Below are 20,582 nucleotides of genomic sequence, written 5' to 3'. Positions count from 1 at the left end.
TTTTTTTTTTAAATAAGTTATTTTTGTTTTTACAGTCAGTTTTTCACATTTCTCTGCTTTACTCTGACACACCAAAGGCATGAGAAAACTGCTTTTAATTTCATCACTTTTGAGGAGGAATGAAGCATTGTTTCAATGAGCTGTAAGGGTACCAACAAATTTGTCCACGTCTGTATATGGATTTGTATCAGAACTCAATACTTCGCTGCGGTTGTAAGAAATCAAAACATAAAATTTTGTTTAAATTTTTTATTCAGAAAACACAAAAAGCAGGAGAAAAAAAAAAAAGTCCACATGTGATGCCACAGCCATTGTTTTCTGCTCCACCTTTAAATCTGTGAATGAAGATTGAAGAAAATTTGCATACAAAAATAAAACTTAATTTCAGTAAAAAAAACAAAACAAAAAAAAAACAATCCCAACATTTTCTTTTCTTAAAATGTGTCTTATCTGTTAAGTTTCAAATTGGGTTCTAAATGGGTTAAATTTAAACTACAAATACAATGCAAGTCACTGACCTCGAGGTCTTGGGCTTAGGTTCACACCAGGTGTTTCCAGCGGTGACCGGCAGCTTCTCCAACAGACCCAACATGTCTTCACTAAAGCACAAAAAAATAAAAAAAAAATAATTGTCAGTTTACAACATTACTTACTGAAGTACCAATAAATAAGGACTTCAATTAGGTCAAGTTGGGGGTGTTAGTTGAATGACTCCTAAAGACTGGATAATTGTTGATTGTTTACAATTCAGTGACCATAAGGCAAAAAATAAAATTATTCAACCGTTCCCATACATTCACAATCCAAATTTCTTGGCGTGCCAGTGCAGAGGTCATCCCCTCACCTTAGTTGTCCTGGAAGTGGATTTTTATCCTCCATCTGTCACGCACGGCTCCTGTGGTGAGAGAGATGATGAGTGTCGCGTAATGACCCGGTCATCAGGCGCTATAGGGAGGAAGTCAGGGCTGAGAGTATGTGCGTGCGTGCGCGTGTGTGTGTGTGTGTGTGTGTGGACAGGGACTAATTAGACACTTAATACAAAAAACCAACATCTTATTAGCTCACAAGCTTGCATTAATTTTATGTATGTACATAGGGAAACATGGATGTGTTTGAGTGTATAGACCAAGTCTAACAATACAGTAGGAATATATAAAGAAGTGTTGACTTAAGAATCTAGCATGTAGGTGCGTTTGTGCAGAGCGGATAAGACAGACGCAGAGCAAACTGCAACTTTCCAAACTCTGGCACACTTCGGGTGAAGAAAATTCAAAGGAGTAAAGCTGGACTGGGCTTCTTGGTGACATAGGGGAACTAACACAGTGGAACTAACTCAAATGCAGCATGGGTCTCTCAGACGGCGGGCCACGGCCCTTCCAGGTGAGGCTGTCTAAAGCCCCAAGGGGAGTTCTGGCATCACACTCTGAGGGAGAAATCTGAGAATCACTTTGGCTCAACTCGGGTTGAGAGGTCTCAAGACGGGCAAATGGATCACAGTGCAGACAGATACAACTTGGCAGACCCTAGGACTGTGTTCATCACATTGCTTAAATGCATTGTAGTTCAGTGGCACACAGAGCTGCTGGGCACTACAGCGCATTGTAGGTTTGCACGTTCACTACAGTTCCTATCTTAAAAGCCATAGAGGGGAAGAACCAATCCTGAAAAGCTGGATACTTGTCTTAACAAAGTGGTCACTGGCATGACAAGACTTTTGAAGTGAGACAGGCAGACTGACTTTATGTAGGCAAACAAATCACAAAGAGCAAGAGAACACTGCCGTTTGGACAAACCCCCGGACCACTGCACAGTTGCATATACAATGGTATAGTCGTGAAAAAAAGTTGTTGATGGGACCAACTCATTGGAAAATTGTATCTGCCGTTGATCAGCCCAACGACTGGCCATCCATCGGGGTGGGAAGCCTTGATCTCAAATAAAATTCACCCAAAGACAACTGAGAATCTTTTTTGAAAAATGTAATGTATTGTATGTTTCAATAGAATATTCAATAAGAGTTTTAATTTCTATGAAATGTAAAGAGCATATTAACGCTTCCTGCGTGGACAATTTTGTTGCTATTGCACTGTTTACGATTAATTTCCATAACTATCCCTGTTAAGTTATATTGCAACCACAACCTTCAATTTCTACCCAATTGTGTAGACTGACCAACAATGTTGGCTGTTTGACTGATTGTACTTGTACTATTGTGAATCTTAAAATGTAACATCCGCCAAGAATTTAGTTTAGCATATTTTGAAAGTTCTATACAAGATCAAGTTTACTTCACTAATCCCTAGAATCCTGCTAGAATGGGCCAGTCTTACAAACCAGCTGTTACAATTGAACTTGAAGGACTAACTTGAGGACAAATATTTTGCATTTGTCTGGGATCAAATTGGGAGAGGTTGACCACAGAATTGCGTTTTACACTGATATATAGTTTGTTACCAATGCAGAAAACTCTTGCAAAGTGGCCAATTTCTTCTTTTAACTATCTAGGCATTAGAATATGAGCAAGTATCAAAGATTCATATAAACTTAAACAATTCTGACATCTGTTAAGTGACCAGGACAGGTGGTTTGACCTTGGTATTTCTTGGTTGGGTAGGATAAGCTTGATCAAAAATAACCTTATGCCTAGGATCTCATACCCAATGTTATTGATGCCAATAAGGAGCAATAAAGCAAAGTTGGGTGTTTGTTTTATTTGATATGCTATACCAAACGCAATACAAATTAGTGCTTGAACTTTGACCAATCCGTCGCTGTATTTAAGGCCCTAGCTTTCAATTTTCTCTAAGCAAACAAAACGACTGAGTACTACGCCCAAGCATTCTCATGTACCTCTCAACATATTTAAGTACTACAAACTCCACCCCAACAGGTCCATGTTCCCTCTCGAAAGTACCACCTCGCTTACGGGGACTTTTTGGAGACCAGGAATGATGCAAGTGGAACCAATTTCAGCACCAAGTTCCTCCTGTGAAAAGGGCTTCAATTCCTAAGTACCAGGAAATTAGTTCCTGAAATGGCTGCTGCGGTTTAAAAGTCTTGATTTAAGCCCATGGATCCAAGTACTAAACATTAAGTAGGTTATTGAAATTGTCTTGGTATTACCACTGGCAATCTTTTTTTCCTTAATGTATTATATTTTACAGTTATCAGCATTAAATATGAGGTAAAATTGTGTTTAAACACTTTCAGAGTACTTGCAAATCAGACAAGAACCGTTGCACCCACCCACATTTCCACAGCTCCCAAAACACACCAGGTGACCTTTGAAGAGAACGCAGCTTCATGACGCGTACAGAAATTCTGATGTTGAAATTCGCTACATCATGTCAACGTCACCACCCCCCGACCAAGAAAGGAAATCACTGTCAAAGCATTTATACCGTTGCTTTGTTGGCTACTTAAAACACTAGACTGAATAAAAGGGAGTTGTGGCATCAACAGATGCACAAATCCTGCATTGCCAGCATCTGAACATTGCCTACGCAAACCTACCGATGAGCCAGTGACCAACCTGTCCAACATCAGTTACATACAGCTGGACTTTAATAACCACACACACAAACACACATTTGCACGATTACACACACAAAAAAAGGGGAGAGAGACCGAGAGAACTCTGCACTGTGATTCCATTCTTCATAAGTGTGATGCCAGAAGCCCTTAGTGCGTCACTTCGAGGTGTGACACATTATGTCGGACAGACAGGAAGAACGACAGAAAGAGAGAGAGAGAGAGAGAGAGAGAGTCAAGACAGAAAGCAGTTAAAGTCCCTGTAAAGTGAATTCAATAATGTGTTTCTAAACACATTAGAAACATGTTAGAAAGTAATTGCTGAAAACACGTGAAAAGACTGAAGGACGTAGAACTGAATTGTGGAGTTAGACTGTTAAACTGTTTCTCACCTTTTTTGTTGTCTGGATTTTTTTTTTGGCGGGCCTAAATCAGTCGCTGACAGAGCGGTCATGCTTGGCAGGGCCCCTCCCTTAACACAACAGCCCAGAGTTTGGGATAAAACGCTGTTTAGGGAATAAACACCTTGAGTAAAAGGCGTCTTCAGGGAGACTGTGAAACAATGCCACAGACGCCCGGAAAACAAAAAATAACCGTCCTGTTGGTTTGGTTACGTTACCATTAGCTGCATACTAGAAGGCCGTTGAGGCCCGACCTCCCCCGCGGAAGACGACAGAGCAGGGGGCGCCGGAGGGCGGGGAGTCCTGCAGCCAGACAGCAGCGCTTTGAGGTGCGCAACTAGAGACAGGACTGAGGACTGGGTTCAGCAGAACATTTAAACATGGAAGTTACTCCAAGGTAAACGCTTGACACCCCCAGTGCCTCAGAGCAGAGGGTACTGCCTCCTATACTTTGCGATTTATTTTGAATCATTCAAATTAAGCTGGATGGTTAGTAAAATTTTCTGTGGTGTGACAAACCCAGTACATTTATTTTTGCTTTACAGGGACTTTAAGTTGTGGTGGAGGAATCTTTGCAATCATACATCATAAACATGGATGGGACACTTACCTTAACTCTTTGGGCTGATCTTTGTAAGCATACCTCTGGCTGCAGTGCAAACAAGTCCAGGCTCTATTGTCCACTGACTTCTGCAGAACTACTCATCCTCAACGCAACCCAAATGCCGAGGGAGGGGGGGGGGCCTCTACTGTGGAACAGGGCAGCCTGGCTGGCCGACATTGGCTACCGCACCCCGGTGTCAACCCCGAGAACATGGAGGAACACTCACACAACACACACACGCAACATGCCACTCTCACACCCAACAGTAAGGTGCACACACCTGGTGTAGGCTGCTGAAGCAAGTATGGCTGTTTGGGGATATCTTCTATCAACTGCCAATTTTCACTGGATTAATTGACTTTTGTGTAACAGAACCTTTAAAAAAAGTGGGGATTAAAATAATTGTAGGACAAGACTGTCTGATTGTTCCCCACTTCAGTTTGTCAGACCCAAGAGACGCAGATGAGAGCCTCTATTCAATGGGCTTTCGTACTTTGGTTTGTTTGTCCTGTCACAAGCGACTCTTGATTTGATCACGTTTATGAGAGGCTTCGCTTTACATTTGGCTCAAATGTTGCTCTACTTTTTTTTTTTTAACGTTATTCTGCAAGTACGAGAAGTCACTGAAAACTGGAGTCAAATACCTTGTATGTGTAAGCGTACTTGGCCAGTAAAGGCTGATTCTGGTTTCTTTAGCCTGCATGACGTGTTAAAATACCGTGAGGTGGTTTAATTTAGGTGATGTGGTGGTTTGCCTTTATAAGAGCCTCTGGCTGCAGATTATAATTTCTATGGCCGTGTGGCTGATAGAATCAGGTTATCTTCTCTAAAAAAAAAAAAAAATTAAAAAAATTAAAAAAAAAGTGAAATAGCCAAATTTAGATTTCTCACCGCCAACATACTACATGATCCTACAGAAGGTCCTCATTTATCCAAACCCTTGGGGTAGGTGGTTGTATGGCTGGCCAAAATGTTAAGTAGAACAGAACATGAATGAATATATATGAAAACAGTTCCTGAATCAATCCGAGTCAACTCAAACTCTGCCAGTATCTTTCAGTTTGGTCACTATATGGAAATGTACATTTTCTCCACGCGTTAGCCTTAACTTAACTGTAGCCTGTGCATGAACTTTGTTTTCTAAAATAGTTCTGTCAGGGGCATATAGATACATTGAACAGAACCATTAATGTTTTTAACTTTATAAATTACATTGGAACAGCTGACAACATTTCAATGCATGACGTATACTGCTTGCGTACATCCATCCGTGCATGTCAGAGCCGTAATGTTTCTAATACCTATTAGACTGGCTGGTTGGAAAGGACCAAACTGTTTCAAAGAGTAAGGTTTGTTGAGTTTGGCTATAAGCAAGGTTTGGGGGTTCTACAAATGTAATTAAGAGAGCCCAACCAATTGATGGGCCCAACCCCATCAATCAATCTTCAAGGGCTGTCAACTAACCTTCCCTAAAACTAATCCATGTCTCACTCAATACTTGATTATGACACAAAATTATGACAAACTAAACTTTGAGACCATTGAATTTGGACATCTTGGTTTTGGAACCTCCCTTTTCATAGTCCAAGCTTTAAAGATGATCAAACCTGTTAAAGAAAGAATGTACACAACAACATATAGACATAACATTACACGGTTTCAATGTCACACTACTGTCAGACCAATTGTGCGTATTTATGGTCTTCCATGTGTTTCTAGTTTTCAGATGCCAAGGGATGAAGAATCAAACCTTAATCGCTTGGGGAAAGACCCTTGGTCAGACGTCGTCCAGAAACCGTCCATTCTTTTTAAACTTATTGAGAGCTAAATAATTGACTTTAAGATTTCTAGGCAGCAGAGCCAGTGATAAGATTTTCAAACTATAAATATTTTTTTTTTTTAGCATTTCAGATTCTATTTGAAAGAGCAAAATGGCCTATTTAAATGTTTTTAGTATAGTATATCGTAAGTATTTGAGAAAAGCTGGTCATAGAATCCTTGCTTCAGCCGGTTTTACAAGGGTATTAATAGAAAGAAATGCAACAAACAAGTTACTGGTATTTGTTTTCCCCCACATTTCAGACATTGCAGAAATGTTTACCAACAACTTTGTCATTTAACTATACATTTTTATATTTGTTTAATAAAATACTACAATAAAAGTGTACCATAGAAATATGTAAATTGTGTATCTATTGGATTAATGTGATTCATATTTGGATGCATAGCTTTCTGTGTGGGGGATTCTGTATGTGTACATGGAGGTAGTTGTCAAATAATTGAGTACCATCTATTGACGTCATTATCTCCATTATGAGCTGTGTTTTGTGTCTGTCCCACATCTGTGGGTGGATGTAGTTATATTTTGACTGCGGGACACCTGAGGTTTAATTTTACCACACATATGCAGATATAATTATCCAAACATTATGTTTGGATAATTTTATCTCCATGTTGCAATCTGAAACAAAATATTTAGTGTTATTAATTCCTGTGGTTGGATGTAGCTGTAAAAAGTGCTGGACGCCTGAAATTGGATTTGACCACAGACATTAGGTTTGGATTATTGTATCTCCATGTTGCAGTCTGAAACAAAATATTACGTGTCATTCTCCAAAACCCTGGACATTAAGATGCATTACTTTGAGTATCGACTGTGTGTATGTGTCTCAAATTGGGGACACAAAATTCAAACTGAGGTTTGAGTTAACGGTAAACATTTTGGGAATAGTCCATAGCTTGATATGGATCAGTTCACATAATGTAAATAAACAAATACCCAATAGACAAACCAACACAATTTGAATTGCCCAAAACTTTGACTGGCATGCAAGGTTGTGTGGATTATTTATATCTAAACTTTGTGCAAACCATATGTGTTTAAGATTACCAATTGCAAAAGGTAAATAAAGATAAGAAACCAATATGTATCCAATCGCTCGCTTAAAAAAAAAAAAAATAATAATAATCCAAGAGGCATACTGTGCAAGATTTTATCCTATTAAGGCAAATTTTAACTTATACGCTGCTACTCAGCCAAGCTTTCTTAACGTAATAACGACAAAACTGAAATAGGTCAATATCAATATTTGACAATATTTCGGGGATCCCTACTGAATCTTTCAGAAATTCACAAGAAATATGAGAAACAATAATCACTACCGCTCATGTTTTAACCAAGCAGCTAGTAACATTGATAAGAACTAAAGCAGTCTATGAATTACTTTACTGGCCTTAAGAACAAAATATTACTATATAACGTTAACTAAAATCCCCAGACAATATCAATACTACAATGATATATCGCCCAGCCCAAGTTCAATTTAGCCAAAAAGGAAGCGCAAAGAGATCCTTTGTCTAGAATAAGTGGGAACCCGGTCTTTCTCCCCGCTGACCAACTTACACATCAAACCTTGTGTTTTTTTTACAGGAAAAATGCTGCACAGTTTGCCTTTAAAAAGGGGAATGTTCCAACACTATGCGACCACATCTCTCATTAACTTGTTGCCCATTTTAACTACAATATGGTCTGACATGGTCATGCCTTAAGCATTCAAATTTATTCAGTGACAAATTGAAGTCAATGTGATACACAGCTAATCTTAAAACGGATGGATCTCACCTTCAGGAAGGGATCGGATCGTTCAATCAGGATGTAATTCCAAGTCTGTTCACCACCCCATGTAAAAAATGTTTAAATCCACTGTACAGCTTGACAGTGAACACCATAAAAAGAGGGAGGAAAAAAAATAAAAAAATAAAATAGGGGATAGCAGTTTTTTAGCATCGTGAGTACCGGTCCAGGTAACTCATGGCACAAGTAGTACATTCAGTATTTGGCACTCATCTGAAAAGTATTCATGTTCTGTCCTCTTCCAGCATCATAGCAAGCTCATGCCAAAAAGAGTTGAAATGCCAGCCTAGCAAAAAAGTCCAAAGGTAATTTGTTGGTACAACTGGAAACAGGATTTTTAGAAGCAAGTTATTTATTTTTAATAAACATCTTAAGCAAATGTTAGAACATCTAGTCGTGTAAAAATCTAAAGATGACCACAGAAAGGGTCTGTGCACAAATGTCATTAAGAAATTTCACAATTGCCACTTCTGTCACGTCATCAAGATACAGGCTACCCCCCACACCCAAATTACTTAACTTTTAGTACAGTTAGTCAATGGCATTAGCGTGCCTTTCTCATGGGAGCCTTATAGTAGACAAGGACCCTATTTAGGAACACAAGACAAAAATAATACCACAGTTTGCAAGTGGCAATGCTACACCTTTGCAAACACATGGGATTTTTAGTGCTTTTGACATGGGCATGTCTGTTGGGTAAGTTTAGATCTGGGGGACAAGCATTCCATATTCAGAACTCTGCTTCCATAGATCTTTCTTCTTCTTATCTCAAGTACAATTTTCAAATTCTGGACCCAAATCTGTTTTGCAGTGTTCCAATATAAATCTGACATTGTACAGGCAACTTCACTCATAACCCAAAACCAAACAACACAAATATTCAGTATGATTCCAAAAGAGATTTCCTCAACTAGAAAGCTGTGGTATTATACACATAAAACATGTGATTACGGATTAACTAAAGAAACAAACTAAATACTAAAAAAAAATAATAAAATAAGCATAGAAATACTCTGAGACACTGCTTTTCTTCTCTAGGTGGCTTAAAGGGGACCTACAAGACTCTTTTTCAACAAGTTTATATAGGTCTGAGGTCCCCCAAAACATGTTTTTTTAGTTTTCTGCCGAAAATACCACCTTCGATTATGCATTCCGGCCATTTTAACATACACCTCTCTATACATTAGTGTTCCGAAACTGGCCGTTTTCCGTTTGTGTAGGTTTAATTGTACATGCGCTGCCAGGCCCCTAGTTCTGAGCCAATGGGGTATGAGCTTTAATCCGGGTTCTGTTTTATAAACTCTTATAAACTTTCACTAATTTCACCATGAAAATACACTAAAATCTGTTTCAGAACAAATTTGAGGCGAAAAATAAGCAACCCAGTTGCTGAATCTCCAGTCATATTACATCTACATGGCCTCATTTAAAAGTTCGTCTGGAGCAGCGCGGGATATGCGGCAGGGCTTGGGCTTTTTTTGCTTTGTTCTATTACAGCATCTGGAAAATAAAATAAATACATCTACGGTTTTGTTTGGAAAGTCACAGCACGCCGCAGCCTACAGTAGAGTCTACCTCATGTAGACACACAGAAAGAAATACAGCAAATACTTACATTTCCCTCTTCTGCAGTTTTGTCACAGACAAAGAGACCACGGTGGTGGTCTCTGCAGTCAACAACAGGGCACATCCCTTGCATGCTTAGCTCTTAGCTTCGATGCTAGCGGGCCTGGTCATGCTACAGCAGTGGGTGGAGTTACTGAGATGGGGCGGTTCTAATTAGAATAATATCCATGGTGACTTATAGGAGGGGCAGAAAAGCTTAACAGGTCGTTTCACCTGTTTTCTGAAACAGACAGCTCAGAAAAAACTGACTGGGTCAGTTTGTTAGTAGGCCCATCAGATGTATGTGCACAAGCACAGAAAAGGTTTTGCATAATAGTTCCCCTTTAAATAGCTGCTATGAGGGTTTTAAAGGCTACTCCACCCTCTCAAAATAAATGTAAATAAAGGTTATGGTCAAGACTTAAAAGTTGAAACATGGAGTATCGTCCAAAGGTTTTAATCCAAAACCATTGTCTCTGAAAACTAAGATTGTGGAAAGCCACTCCCCACCCGACCAAACAAAGTTGTCAGAGACTGCATCATATTTATCAAAATATGAACATTGACTTGGGCTTGTGTCCACTGAAGATAACTGATAGAATAAGCATGGTTTAAATACCAGTGATAAATCTCCAATCGGCAGTCGTAATCAAGTCCATGGTGGGATAAGACTTGACTGTAGGATCTACGGATTAGGCGCCACCAACTCAGTTTCCTACAAGCGACATCGACAACCTCACACCCACATATCAAACAATGCAGGTCTTCCTTTTTTTTTTTTTTCCCCTTTCTTCTTCCCTTCTGTCAATTGGAAACTTGTACTTTGAATAGAGGGAATAAAATGATATGGTCTGATAGAACCAATTTGAACCTTTATTGTTATACATGCTTTGACTTCAAACTGATGGCACAAAACACAGCCATAGATAGAAAGGTGGGTTAATGTTACAATTTGATACGACACAACGACTCACAGAGCATAATACAGCTGGAAAGAATTATACATGGGAAAGAGATGTTATGATCACAGCGGGCGATCCCTATTTTTCTCTTAACTACTCAAATTACAAAATAAGGATAAAAAAAGAAAATGAAAAATATCCAATTTGCCATAAAATGGACAAGCCTCAAGACTAAAATGCAGGTACACTTTGAAACTTAAATACAACATTTTATGACTGAAGGATGTTTGTGTGGAGCTACACAGAACGCGCTGCAAGGAGGAGCCCCCCGGCAGCTTTTAAAAGCGTGCCTTTTTGGCAGGTCCCTCAAACTCCTCACGGACTCTGCCGAACGCGGGGTTCCCGGGGCCCATGCCTCTGGGACCTCCCTGTGGGAAGCGCTCATTGCGCTGCAGGGAAGTAATTTGCCAAGCAGGCAGGTTTGGGGTGGGTCGAGAAAGAGGGTAAATGGGGTTTCGTAAGATTCAATGTGTAGCCACACAGTTCATGTCCACGGCCAGGAGATGGGTGTGCAAGTGTACGGTGAGATGTTTTATGAGCGTGAGCAGATTTACAACACAACCAGCAGCAGACACATCCGAAGGTACGGTTCGTTCCAATATGAAGGTCCACAGGTGCCACAGGTTACATACGGAGAAGGAAAAAAGGGTAATGCGGGTCATTAGTCAGTGCCTACCTAGCAGGGTCTCCAGTGCATGCCACAGACTGCTCTACCATCCTCATCACCAACACCGCCATCTTGCACACAAAGCTCAGTCACTTGCCACTGAGAATATATTATGGTGAGGTGACCTTGTATGAGTGGGGAGTTCAAATATAGTTAAATAAAACCATGGTTTCTCAGGTTAAAGTTAGACATGTTCTGCCATTTTTAATTACTACACTGTTTGAGAGCCAAATGGCAGTGTCTATTAGCTATAATATCCATAGCCTTGCCATAGCAATTTAGCTTGTGCATAGAAACACAATTGTGTGTATAGATATATATAGAAAAAAAGTAATGTTTTTATATGTATGTGTCTTTCTTTTCTGTTAAGCTTTATGGCATTTTCTTCGGTACAGCAATGTACCAATCCATAAAAAGACAAGTTGCTTCAATTAAAATGTACTTGGCCAAATAAACAGTCTGATTCAAAATAAGGGCGAGACCTTATCAGAAAATTGCTCACAAAACAAATCTGTGGAAACTAGATTGAACTAAACGTATAAATCTGTGAAATATTACTGTTCACATATATACATGTGGAACATTAACCTTAATTTATATATACACATCTGTGGAACATTATCCTTAACTAAACGTATAAATCTGTGGAACATAACACTTCCTCAGGAGATTTAATTCAATATTACACACAAGACATCACCGCAATTATTGTTCTGATGAGACGGCTGTGTTTGTATGTTAGTGACATAATTAATCGAGGTGCACATTATTTAACAGCAGTAGCCTGTGACTGGAAATAACTGCTTAGTTTAAATAAACTCAGGCTGAAAAATATAATTAAAACTAAAAGCTAATATTTTCACTTTTTTAAAATATTGGATACAGCTAAACTCCAACAAAAAGTAGCAGCAAGACTGTGCTAAGAGGTAACATTTCATTAACCCTGATTCAACAATTGAACCTCAATCTTCTGAATTTTCATAATCTGCAGTTTTGCAGACGGTGGCTTGTGTATCTGCTGCACATTCAAACACCTACTTTTTTTTTTTTAAGTGACATTAGATTAAACATCCAGGCTGGAGTCTTCAAAGCCACCAACCCATTTCATCATTTTGCTTAAGGATGCTGATCCAGAACAAAATCGCCTACAGTTTAATCAGTAGTCAAAATGATCCTAACATGGCAGAAGCTACAAACGTGGAATCAACAAACAGATGTGGCTCAATTTTGAGCCCCACTGTCGTAGGATAATGCACATGTACACCCAATGAGTATCATGACCATCCACCACCTAAACTTTCCATGGGTGACACATCTACAAGCCTGTGACTATTCAAGAAACTTCGTTTGCGCTTTAGCTCAGGGTTCAGTACGAGGTTGTAGGATCGATCAATATTGGCCAAACAGAGCTTCATGGCTGTGTCCACCCCCATCAGCTAAATAACATGTGCATTTGGACAAAGTTTTGCCATTCATGAATATCAAGTAAAAACACACAACCAGAACAGTCAACCAGCACTAAAACATTTTCTTTGCTCTTAAAAGTAAAAATAATGAATAAAAATACTAAGTGGAAATAATACAGGTCTCACATTCAGAGGGTTTATGTATCCCAGCTTCCCGCACACAGGCAGTTTGCAAATATCACCGCACCCTTCATGTACGATTTGTAGTGACATGTCGTGACAACTGATGCATCACCATCTTGGCACAGTGTGGATGAGGTACTTGCACCTATGTAATCCCCAAAAATGGAAACACATTTAATTAAATCAAAAATAATCATCCTTCAGATGACATTCTTCCCTTTTGCCAAGAAAAGTGCCTGCCTGGCTCACAGAAGACAGGGCTTGCAATGGTGGTCTACTACACCGACGCAGGGTATTGCCAGGGTGAGCAGAGAGAGCTGAAGAGGAGCTCCCTACGGATTTAGTGCAGGTTGACGTTTCTTGGCTGGACAGAGTTACCGAGGGGGCTCGGACCACCGCGAACATGGGCACATGACACCAGAGTTGGCAGGAGGCATAAAGCTGGGTGTCGGGCAGATGTCACGATTCAATATCACTTCGATCCCATGTTGATAAGATGGCTCGATACCGATATATTTGCCAGCTAAAGTGCATTTCAAAACCCGTCTGAAATGCTGAAATGAAATATTTAAATTAATTTGTCACTATCGTTTTTGAATTTAAGCATTACACGGCTGCATGTCTTCCAAACACAGTATCCACATTACAATCTTCAAATTGAGTGAGAAGTTTAAATAATAGAATTGTGTCAGCTTATTTCTTTTTAGCCCAGCCCTAATGAAGCAAGCCACTATTATCACATTACCGGGATCACAATGCCTTCATATGCAAAGTTCTTCCACGCGAGAACCTAATGAGTCAAAACATGGCAGAATCTGACAAAAAAATAAAACAACCCAAAACTAAAAAACAAATAAATAAATAATAATAATAATTTAAAAAAAAAAAAAAAGAAAAAGAAAAAGAAAAATAAACTCTTTCCGCAAGGGGAAGTCAACAACAAAAACTACTTGAATCAACTACTGATTTTCCCTGAAGTGGGATATGTTACCATTTCGTTGGGCATCAAGCCTCCAGGAGGGGGTCCACCCATGCCCTGCTGGCCCTCGAAACCCATTCCACCCATGGGGAACTTCTGATTGGCGGTGCCAAAGGGCATGTCTAACAAGGACAACATGACTACAGGTCACACATTTGAAGAAACAGATTTTAGAGAAAACAAAGAAAAGATGTCAGAGAAAGCCCTTATAGGGGACCATTTGGCACAGAACAACGTTTGTGCTCCTGAGAAATGAGGCATTTTCAATATTGATTGTGTGGTTTGCAGATCGGGGGTAATGTAAAATGTGTGCGCCGGCCAGTCTAGGATTAAAAGCAACACTTGATAGGGGTATGTATCTGGAATAAAGATATGCGTTGATATTAACCTGCTTTGGGCGTTAACTTGCATAAACTTTTCAGGTTTCCAAATATGTTATTCCGTTAAATAAACCTTTAAGCAGCAAACAATACATTAAAGCAGCTGATTTGAGTGTCTTGAGCGTACATAAAAACAAGTACTCAGACAAACAAGTACTTGTGCGACACACCAAGAGTTCTACTCACTCCATCAAGGAAAATGCATGTAAATAAACTCAGGTATGATCCAAAAAGATGCCTACTCACCGGCCATGCCCATAGCTCCACCAGCATTCATCCTCATCTCTCTCTCCCGCTGTAAAGGGAGAAACACTTAAGCCTGAGCCACTCAAACAACAGCGAATAAAATATCCATCCGTTTGACTATGATACAAGATTAGCATAGTCAAGATCTAACTAAGTTATATGGAAGCCTATAGGGGACTACACAAAAATGTAGTATTCCAATTTGCATTTTCATATACTCATATGGGCATTCTATGACCATATTCAAACGAAAAAGCTGTTTGACATTTTCTTTTTAAAGTCAAACACTGCTGCACTGTGGACAAAATTGAAATGTTCAAATTCGAAAATTAAAATGCAATTTAAATAATTTAACCTCATTTTCCATTTATGCAAGCAATATTTAAGTCACAATTCAAATGCAATTTTCTAACAATTTGACAATGAAAACAGCATTTGATATTTCATTTTCCAGGACTTTTGTCTGAAGAGCCTGCTGACAAATGTAAAAGCTAACTTTAAACTTACATTGTCCATGAAGTTTCCCATCCTGTAGTTCTCCTCACGCTGCCGCCGCATCTGCTCCTCCATCTCCCTCTTGCGCAGCATCTCCTCCTCCCGCCGGCGACGCTCCTCCTCCTGTCTGCACACGCACACACACACACACACACACTAATAATAAAACTATACCAGCATCTGAAATGAAACCGAACAAAATTGGATGGAATGGTCCATTTGGTAAATTTGGTGCGAATGCGAATATATTTTGTAAAACCAAATATATTCGCATAACCAAGATGTTCTATTCAAGGACCTTTTCACACACACAAAATTGCGAGACAGCAGACAGTTTGCAGCTGTCTCACCTCCTTATGGCTGGTTGATAGTCACTGCAGCTGTAGTGTTGTTTAGTGGGTGCCCCAAATGACGTCACGCTTGCGACAGCGCCACATGGCCATTTAGCACAGGATGTACACCTCCCAATTTTGGAAGTGCACTTCAGGTAATATAAGATGGACGCACTCGAAGGAAAGTTGTGTGAAGAGGTCCACAGGTACAACCTGTATCCGTCCATGCGTGACCATAGAAATAATCAGATGTCGAATTAATGGAAGGAGATCGCCTCTGTCCAAAGATGTGGACTACTTTAATACCTTGGGACTGGTGGTTTGTGCATAACTCATGTAAACTTCATCTCTTTGTTGTTATGGATTATGAGGAGAGGGTGGCTGACGTTCTCAACTTATCGGCGAAAATCGCCGCTCCCGGGAAACAGCAATTCCCAGAATTTAAATGGCTGGGAGGACCTTGCGGCTCTCTTACGCAACTATAACAGAGCCTTTACCGCTTGATCGACAACACATTATGCAACGATGCCATGTTTTGTAATCTCACAGAATGTGGTGATTTTAATAAATACAAGATAAGATTTAAGGTAGGATAACAGTGCTTAAATAATTTGCTGTAGCCGTGACATTTGGCGCACGTTTGGTGGGTACCGAACGGGAAACAGCACAGTGTCCTGTGCACGCACCTGATCTGCATCTCTTTCCTCTTCTGCATCTCTTGACTATGCAACTCCTCCATGCGACGCAGCTCTTCTTGTCTCCGCAGCAGATCTGCAAATAAACAGAGAAGCCTTGCACTCATTCACTGTCAAATTCCTTAAGGATCTGCAGTCTTCAAAAAAATTAAAAAAATAAAAAGTATTAACCGAGTAATAAAAGGCTGGATCCATTCCCTCGCCTTTCAATGATAATTTATCCATTTATTTCTTATCTTCCAGTTATTTCATCATTTGACATTTCATGTAAAGCACAGTTTGTATATCCAAAATTAGGAAATAGTGTAGGGCTTGCCCACCTTGACGGAGGAGGTTGGCCTGGTGCTCGTGGTAGGCGTCGTCCATCTCGCTCTCCAGCTTCTCGCGAGCCTCACGCATGTTCTTCTCCACTTGCTGCCTCTGCTGCTTTTCCATCTCGTCCAGAGACTTCCAGCGTTTGGAATACTCAAATTCAAAAGTGCCGGGACGGGCGAAGCGTGGGGGCTCTTCTCGCTCCCTGAACACACCCGGTAAAACGACAAAATTAAGTCCCCAGAATCCGGTTTAAACCCCAACACACACCCCTTAATGGTGTATGTCTTTTCATGTATGTTTTATCAATACTAAGAACAATGGTCTAAAGGTGAAGGACCTTTGCTGCTTCATCTCTTTAGTGATAAAGCAGCAACATCGCAAACTCCAAACAAAATCAGAAATAACATTTTAAAAATTATTAGACAAAAAAGTGTCAGCTCCAACTTAACAGCAAGGTCCATGGGACATTTTGTTGCAATAGTCAAATTTCAACTGCAAAGCCTGTTGGAATAATTCATTTCTAATTAACTTATCACAATGATACACATCTGCCAGTGGTGAAAAGAAAGCCTGTATTGATTTACAACAGCTGTGACCCCACTTCCACTCGTTCCCACCTCCCAACCCCCACTCCACCATCTGCTGGTCAACAAAGAGCAATCTGGACCAGGGATCATTTGCATGCAAAAGACAACGGAAGGAGTGCACCAGCAGCAGCAAAACACACAAAAAATAAAACTAAAACAAATAAAAATCTGCCTTACAAAACTTCTATGTCAGGAAGATCGACTGACTGGGAATAATGACTAAATCAAAATTTCACAACATGATTAGCAGTATGGATACTCTGAAGGTTGTTCATTAGAACGGTCTAGGAAATTCAGAAAGTTGTATTTCAGTGTAATGCAGCCATATAGACAACATTTAACTATATCACCATATTAAGACAATCACAATCCCAAATGATATCTAGTCTCATATCACTATTATATCACAAAACAAATTAAGATAGTAGAAACGCTTACTTTTGATATCTGGGGTTCTTCTGTGCCAGTTTCTCTGGTAGGCCATCCTCATCATCATACTGCTCTAGGGGCTCAACGACAATTGGCCTGGGTGACCTGAGAAAACCAACAAAACAAATGAACAAAATACTTCAACTGCAGGAAAGAAAAGCTATATTCAAAAGGCAGTGTTCAACACCAAGACTTAAACAAGCCAGCTTACGTTGTGAGCAGGAAAACGCCCTCACTGCAGCGGTCCAGGGCCTTCCTAGCAGCCGGCTTGGACGCAAACTCCACAATGCCCCTGCCGGTGGAGCGGCCGCGGTCGTCGACAATCACCACCGCTCGCTCCACCATGCCGAACTGTGCGAAGGCCTCCTCCAACAGCTCGTTGGAAACAAACGGTGAAAGGTTCTTCACGGACAGAGCTGCGGAGTGGGTGGCGAAACGAACGCGGAGTGGCCGGCCCTTCATGGGCGTGTCATCCAGCTCTGCCTTGGCGATCTCCGCTAGGGCTCTAGACTCCTAATAAAAAAAAATAAAAAAATAAAAACAGACAGAAATGTGTGTCAAAGAGAGCAGAGTATTTTGGATTTGCAGTTGCTCTGAATAGAGAACATTGGCACAAGAAAATCTATCTATAAAATCGAACTATCTTCAGACACTGAAATGTGTGAATATCTGACAATATGTATAATATATGTATGACAATGCACTGCTTTGTTTTATTCTGTTTCGAAACACTTACCAATCTTATGAAACCAAATCCCTTGCTCTTGTTAACAAAGACCTCGCTGGGCTCGCCATACTTTTGGAAAAGCTTCTTGAAGTGCTCGTCCGAAAGGTCGTTGGGCAAGTTGCCGATAAACAGGCGGCATCGCTGGGTGTATGTCTTCTCACCGGGTTTTAGCAGCAGGGATAATGTCGCCTTCAGCTCCTGTAGAAGGTGGTGACAAAGTAGCGGGAAATGTTGGGGTATTTGTCCACAACGGGAAGACCAAACATCTTCAACGATTGTAAACACATTCAACCGAGGTTTTAATCCAAGTTTGTGAAACATTAGAGATTAAACTGTGTTAACCCCCGTTGGGTGATTCAGGTTTCAAATATTTGAGTTAAGGAGGAATTTACATCACGTCAGAGGTCAAAATGTTATAAATCTGAGAATACAATTGTTGCCCTGACCCTCTTACGTAGCCATTTATTGTCAACTAGCAAACAAAGAATAAAATGAATGAGACAAGTAGAAGATTCAAAAATCAACACCATTTCAAATAGAAAAAAAAAAAATGTTCTAGCCCCCCTCCCCCATTCAGCACATCGACCTGAATTAGTAAATGTCAGCCTTATCTCAAGACAACTCAAATTCAATGTTTCGTGCTGCAAGCGTGAACCACGACAACGTGCCCCTCAAACCACGTCTACACCTCGAGGCCACGAAATAACGGCATTTAAACGCGGACCGCGGGGCTTCGTCACAAGATGGCGGACGGCGAAGGGGGACGAGGGCTCGCGGTGCGTTCGCTTTCGCGTGCGGCCCAGCACCGCCGTGCGGGGCTGCAAGGAGGCTGGGCCAGGTCCGGAGCGCCGCCCGTGCGGGAGAGCCTAGCCTACAAAACCCGACGGGGCCGCGGTTTTCAGCCCAACACTGGCCTGCTTTGTCTGCACGGCCGACCTGACGTCACAACATCCATACAAAAGACTATTCGAATGTACTGGGTTGCGTCTTGTTTTTGCTCGCTTTAGTTGCACATTAAACAACAACATGTTGAGGTTAAGTGTTGTAACCAGTCAACGAACGAACAATATAATTACATGGCGATATACATTTAAAAAAAAAACAACTACAAATCGAAACAATAACCCTCAGAATGTCACACTTGATTAGAAATCTACACATATACTGTGTGTACCAGGCGGCCATGGGGCGATCCGCGAGTCACTCTGGCCGCTGTAGTGAACCCCATCCCCCCCTAAATCAACCCCCCCAACACAAACCTTGCCGGCGTCGCTCAGCGTCGCGGCGGCCGAGGCTTTCTGCTCCTGCGACTGCGGCTTGGGCTTGTTCGTCTGCGGCGGAGTCTGCTTCTGGCCGTGCTGGGGGCCTGGCGTCTGGTGTGGGTGTGCGGAGAATGACTTCTGGTCCTGGTGGGGAGCGGGTTTCTGGGCTTGATGGAGAGCGGGTTTCTGGATTTGCTGCGGGCCGGGTTTCTGGACTTGCTGCGGGCCGGGTTTCTGGACTTGCTGCGGGCCGGGTTTCTGGACTTGCTGCGGGATCGTCTTCTGCTGTTGGCCGTTAACGTTGTTCGCCTGTGGCTTCTGCTGCGGATTCTGGTTCGGCGGAAGCGACGTTATATTCGGTTTGGGTGGAGGCGAAGTTATATTCGGCTTCGGGGGAGGCGACGATATGACCGGCTTCGGTGGAGGTGACATTATGTTCGGCTTCGGTGTTGGCGAAGCGACCTGGGGTTGCGCTGCGGCGGCCGGATTGTTCCCCTGCTGCATCGGGCCCTTCATGGTGAGCGCTGGGCCCGGGGTCGGCGGGGGAATGATCGGCGCTGATTGCGGTTTCTGCAGTCCCTGGTTAGGGTTGGGCGGCTGGTTGAACTGGTTGCCTGCGTGTCCGCCCCGGTTCTGGTTCTGGTTCTGGAAAGGGTGGTTCCTGAAGTGCGGGTTCCCCATTAGGCCGCCCCGCATCGGTCCGCCGGGGCCTCCACCCCTGCGCGGAAAGAAAGCGTTCATCCCACCGCCGCGGTTTCGGTTGAACCTATCCCGGGACATCCTACGATTCCTTAAAACGATCGAATCGTCAAATCTGAGTTAGATTTAAAAAAAAAAAAACACACGACTGCGTGCTGAGACGGTGGTCAAATTGCGGTTCTTCTCCCGAGTTCCGAGCTTCGTCGACTCTCTCAAAATGGCGACGACGAGTCGGGCCCGTTCGTCTCACCCTGCGCGATTTACTATTACGTCACGCTGACGTCAGAATCCCGGACGCCTTGAACGTCGCATATCCATGTGACCGGAAGTCACTTGATCGGTTTGAACGTTTCAGCGCCCGACGCTGATGTTTAAATATTCACAATTATTATTTATTGCCGGAAGAATAGAGACTTCTGAGCGAAAGAGTAGATCTATCAACA

The 20,582-nt window shown here is 41.5% G+C and overlaps 1 protein-coding gene across 2 annotated transcripts; it reads right to left on the bottom strand.

Annotated features, from left to right (window-relative positions):
* Nucleotides 1–227: 227 nt before the first annotated feature.
* sfpq (splicing factor proline/glutamine-rich) lies at nt 228–20,377 on the bottom strand. Of its 2 annotated transcripts, XR_013844544.1 has the most exons (12): nt 19,438–20,377; nt 18,188–18,376; nt 17,663–17,964; nt 17,461–17,556; nt 16,441–16,637; nt 16,112–16,196; nt 15,106–15,220; nt 14,599–14,647; nt 13,985–14,094; nt 845–895; nt 519–599; nt 228–335 (listed from the first exon to the last, which is right to left on the bottom strand). XR_013844544.1 is itself a non-coding variant. In XM_080015105.1 (10 exons), the coding sequence occupies exons 1-10, from the start codon at nt 20,218–20,220 to the stop codon at nt 11,016–11,018; spliced, it is 2,037 nt and encodes a 678-aa protein (XP_079871231.1). In that variant the 5' UTR covers nt 20,221–20,377; the 3' UTR covers nt 10,626–11,015. The 2 variants fall into 2 exon arrangements, 1 of the variants encoding a protein (XP_079871231.1); XM_080015105.1 differs by lacking the exons at nt 228–335; nt 519–599; nt 845–895 and adding an exon at nt 10,626–11,126.
* Nucleotides 20,378–20,582: the final 205 nt, after the last annotated feature.

Source organism: Zeus faber (assembly GCF_960531495.2).
Source record: "Zeus faber genome assembly, chromosome: 1".
In the NCBI taxonomy this organism is placed as follows: domain Eukaryota; kingdom Metazoa; phylum Chordata; class Actinopteri; order Zeiformes; family Zeidae; genus Zeus; species Zeus faber.
The sequence above is the reverse complement of the archived record's forward strand: the minus strand, read 5'-3'. Positions and strand labels throughout refer to the sequence as shown.